The sequence below is a fragment of the Austrofundulus limnaeus genome, unplaced genomic scaffold (assembly GCF_001266775.1).
Source record: "Austrofundulus limnaeus strain Quisiro unplaced genomic scaffold, Austrofundulus_limnaeus-1.0 Scaffold376, whole genome shotgun sequence".
Classification (NCBI taxonomy): domain Eukaryota; kingdom Metazoa; phylum Chordata; class Actinopteri; order Cyprinodontiformes; family Rivulidae; genus Austrofundulus; species Austrofundulus limnaeus.
Genome location: NW_013952778.1, coordinates 295636 through 300809, shown reverse-complemented (window position 1 = coordinate 300809; position 5174 = coordinate 295636). Strand labels below are relative to the sequence as shown.

The following is a 5174-nucleotide window of genomic DNA, read 5'->3' as shown; positions in this document are numbered from 1 at the left end:
GAGCAGCTGGATACGAACAGTTGGAATTTGCGCAGCTCATTTACACCCTTTTCATGAAGATAGATGAGTTTGTTGAATCTGATGTGACATGTTCATATGAACCCTTTGTACGAACAAAAGTAAGAGAAATTTAGGATAAGAATACGAACATGTTCTTGCATGAGGCCCAATGAGAGAAAAGAAGTTCTACTTTTTTCATGTGACAGGCATTATCTTTGATTTAACAAATGCATAAACATTCTTAGTTAAATGACAAATGAATCATGAACAATGGAGATTATTCTGTCCATTATCTGATTAAGAGGAAGAGGTTCTCTTCCACGGTTAGAATGACTTGTCATGGTCTAAATAGAGTTCAGAGTGGAACAGAGTTTCTGTTTTCTTAAAGGCCCGTCCGAAGCCTGTTTTAGAGGCAGAAATTCTTGTTTCCTCACCCGAGGTGGCCCCTACAGGTCGTGTTAACACTTGTTTACAGTCTGCTGCTGCTCAGCATCGTCTGCTAAATGAGGACAACAGAAGTTGGGAGAAAACGGCAACATCCACTTTGGGATTTCTTTGAATATGACTGCGAGAAAAATAAAACAAGTGTCTTGTAGTGGAAACAGGTGATACAACAGGTGGAATACTTCTCAAGGGAAAAACAGCATGAATCAAGCTCACACAAGATGACTAACAATGATTAGCTTGACACGCTAGCTTCTCTCAGTAGCTCCCATGAAAAACAATCAACAGGTAGCACCAGGTTGGAGACAACTGTTGTCATCGTCCTAAAATAATCACCCAAATCCTTAGGTAGCAAAACTGAGTTACGCAATTATTTTAGGAAGGTATCTCTATAATGGACTGCTTTAACTAGCGACCAAAATAGCTGTTGGTTAGTTAACTCACAGGAACATCACAAGCTGGAGGTTACATTGGCAAATAAGATATAAAAAAATCAAATACTAGAAGTAATAAAAACTAAACTAAACTAAAATTAAGCATTAAAAATGCAATAATAACTAATAAAAATGAGCAAATCCACTGTAAAAACTAATTAAAACTAACTGATTTAAAAGAAAAACGTCACAATGAAATAAAACTAAACTATAATGAAAAAATCCACAGTAAAAACTAATTAAAACTAACTGATTTAAAAGAAAAACGTCACAATGAAATAAAACTAAACTATAATGAAAAATCCAAAACTTTTTGAACCTTGGGAACTACATGAGGGTACTGATTAGTAGTTGGATTAAGTTTGGGAATCAAAGGGTCAAAGGTCAAGGTCATTTATAATGATTGGTAATAGTAAACTGCCATTTTTTTCTAATTCCTCGACAGTACAAATAAAATAYCTGGTTGATGTGGTAAATATCAAAGAGGAGGTCATGTTTACACATTGTTGAGTTACATACTTCTTAGAATATTCAGTTCCAAAAAAAAGAGGTAAAAAGTGCGTGACTCTAGGGCAGGCCGAGGCACCTTGTTAAATAYGAACTAAAAATGTAAACTCTAAATCTTTAGTGTGACGTTCCAAACTGTTCYACAACAGTAAGTCATGAACATTTGAACCGACTCTCAAAGTGCTCATTAACTCGTTTTCATGCCAGTTTTTTGCTGCAAACATCCTTTATCAGTCATTAGCCTTGATTTACCATTTTTGCCTCAATTACAGCTCCACCACCGGATCCTATGRTGATCAAAAAGCTMATWTTTYATCATTTTAATTTACAGTTAAAACTGCTCCACCACGTCGCCTGACAGGTGGGCCGAAGAAAGACAAGTTGTGCTTGGAATGGGAAGCCCCTCTRCTGTCTCTGTCCAACCATGATCTRCAATATGAAGTCAACGTTCAGATCAGAGGAGGAGAACAGTGGAGTGTAAGTTGCTTAAAAATGACTGTTCTTCAGTAAAACTAAAATAAACTAGCTGCTTATAGCATCACAGTTCCAGTATAAGAAGTGAAGGAAAAATACTCAATAATAAATTTATACTTGGTATAAAAATATGTTCAAAGGAATTAAACACAGTGAAAAAAAATGTATATGTAAATCATTTATCAAATACATTTAGTTTGATCAAATCCACTTAAAACTATGAGGTCATCACAAACACAGAAAGTTAAATAGAAGACCAGAACGTTACATTTATTTTTAAACATAAAAATGATGTGCATTATTAATGATTTTGTATGATATTCATTAATTGGCCAATATTTTTGATTCAATACATTTTTCTGATGCTAAAAATGTAAATTTANAATTAAAACTAACTGAATTAAAAGAAAAAAGTCACAACGAAATAAAACTAAACTATAATGAAAAATCCAAAACAATTTTAACCTTGAACAGAATGTTTCAGAGTTGAAGATGTTGAGGTTCTTCTTGGCAGAGACAAGGGTGGAGAAGATTAGGAATGAGATCATCAGAGGTACAGAGCAGGCTGAAACACTGGGAGATAAAGTTAGAGACACCAGACTGAGACAGTTGAGGAGGGACGGTGGGTATTTTAGTAAAAGGATGTTAGAGCTGTCAGGAAAAAAAACACAGCGGATGTCGTTAGAGAAGACATGGAGGTAGCTGGGTTGAGGACAAAGTGAGATGGAGGAGGAGGAGTCACTGTAGTGACCTCTGAGGAGGGGAGGGAGTGTGTCTAACAGTTTAATGAGTTAATTAAATGTTCATATAAAAGTTGTAATAAAACAATGTTTTCTTTGCTTCCAGCGGCTCTTCCTTCAGCCATCCTCACACTGAGGTTCAAACCTTACCACAGAGGGATCCACTGCGATGACGAGAGCATCAGCTACCCCTACAGGAGAGACACCATCACACATGGCACCATGGCTGCAGTCACCATCACCTGCTCCTTAGTCATTGTGAGTCTCTTAGTCTTGTTTCTGAGACGAGCACCAACACCACATCTAACAAAATGCTGCAAAAATTTCATTTTTTTTCTCCCTTTGTCTCGTTAACAGATCACTACAGGAGAGGCCTACCTGGTGCACACGAACCGTCTGCGCTCCAACTCCCAGTTCAACCAGTACCTGAGTGCTCTCTACAAGGTGGTCGGGACCTTTCTGTTCGGAGCCGCTGTCAGCACGTCGCTCACTGACTTGGCAAAGTTCTCAATCGGTCGTCCTCGTCCAAATTTCTTGTCTGTGTGCGCCCCGGTGAGCTGCAACGGATACATGCTGCAGATCAACTGCACGGGAAAACCTCGCAACGTGACCGAGTCCAGGTGGGCGAGCACATAATGCGAAAACGACACGTTTATACACGCAATCTAAACCTGTCATTGTTTATATAGTTATTTTGTCTCAGTAGTAAAGAAACGTGGAGACTAAGCTCAGAATATTTGAACATCCACCAGTGAAAGGCGCATGTGGACGAAAATGTTCCTTCCTGTATGTGCACATCTGTGTTTTTATGGATCAGACTGTTAGCAAAATATCTCATTAACCAGTGGATGGGTTTTATTGAAACGTTCACAATTCAATCAAGAGGTATATTTACAGCTGAAATACTTTTAGACAAAATCAAGAAGATCAATAGAAATATTCTTAATTTACAGTCTGCTTCATTTACCAGAAATTACATCCTAAATAAACACGAGTTTAGATTAGTTTTGTGTGGGCAGTGAACGTTTAAATACAAATAAAAGTACAAACAGGAACAGATTTTTATATTATCTAGTTGTCAGTAAGCATTTCCAAGCACTTTGTCCAACTAAATAGCGACATATTTAGTGTTTGTTTAAATCTATGTACTTGTAATTTCTTAGCTTTATATAAAACAGTGTTCTTTTTGGCTGTGAAGCTGTTTAGAAGTGATACAGTGAATTAGTTAGGTTAGTTGTTAGTTACTTCTGCAATGATGTCTGTTCTAACCTAAATTTACATCTTGCATTAAATAAAATAAAAAAAAATCAATATAATCTGTTTGATCTGCTCTTCGGTCATAAGTTGTCATTTGTTTACAAAAGGTGATCTGTATCAAAAGCAGATTTTTAAGCCTTATTTTTAGTTATTAACCAGAATCTCTCATTTGTTGTCCGCAGGTTGTCGTTTTACTCTGGCCACTCATCCTTTGGGATGTATTGTATGCTCTTTCTGTCGGTGAGTGCTTGTTCCATGACACTGTGCAGCTGTGAACCAGCTGTTTACCAAAAACACATGAAATTAAGCCAAAACAGGAGAAGCTGGTCAGGACAGACTTATTAAAAGCACCATTGTTGTAATGCTTTACATTGTACAGTGAGAGGAAGGTGACGCAATAAATGCGTGTAAAAAATTAGCAAGCCATTCCATATGAACAAATAATATCTTACCTGCTGTAGATGTCTTTGAGCAGCTTCAATATTGAAAAAAACTGTTCCTCCTTGTCATATTTTTTAATCTAAAACTCTGACATAAAGTTTTACCAGTTTTATTAAATAGCTTCAATCCACTCAGATTAGCTTGTTAAATTTATATCTTTCCTCATAACTTCACACAGAATAATCTGACCCTTCATATTAAGCACCAACTGACATGGATTTACTTTAAAGGGAACTCTGATTAGTTGTAACATCAGACATTATTTGATAAACATGTTCTTCAGCTATAAAATTAGGCTGTAAAATACTGTAGGCTGTTTAGTTATTATAAATCTCCAAACTACCATTTTTATCAAAAATCCTTGAAAAGGTGGTAGCTGAACAATTGATTTGCTTTTTGGAGGAAAATGACATTATGGACATTTTTCAGTCTGATTTCGCAAATTACACTCTACAGAAACAGCTTTATTAAAAGTTTCAAGTGACTTGTTGACAGCTTGTTGCAGCTGACACTGGAAACTACACTGTGCTGGTTTTATTGGACTTAACTTCAACTTTTGACACTGTGGATCACTCTGTTCTTATCAACAGACAGAGATAATTTTGGTATTTCTGGCTCTGTGTTAAACTGGTTCACCTCTTATTTATCTGAACGGTCTTTTACTGATTTTATGAACCAGGTTTACTCTGATGTTGCACCGCTGTCTTGTGGGGTACCCCAAGGTTCAGTTTTGGGTCCAATCCTCTTTTTATTGTACCTGTACCTTTTTAGGAGGTATTTTAAAATGTTCCAGTAATGTGTCCTACCATCTKTATGCTGATGACATACAGTTGTACTGTTCTTTTAGACCCTCTGAGTTCTTCAAACTATCTGAACT

General features: G+C 36.6%; 1 protein-coding gene across 1 annotated transcript in view; it reads left to right on the top strand.

Annotated features, from left to right (window-relative positions):
• plpp2a (phospholipid phosphatase 2a) overlaps positions 1 to 5174 on the top strand; it is a 45495-nt gene that overhangs the window by 35577 nt on the left and 4744 nt on the right. The window contains exons 2-4 of the mRNA XM_014023558.1: positions 2706 to 2857; positions 2957 to 3219; positions 4039 to 4096. Coding sequence (XP_013879012.1) covers positions 2706 to 2857; positions 2957 to 3219; positions 4039 to 4096 — 473 coding nt within the window. The remainder of the gene's footprint in view (positions 1 to 2705; positions 2858 to 2956; positions 3220 to 4038; positions 4097 to 5174) is intronic.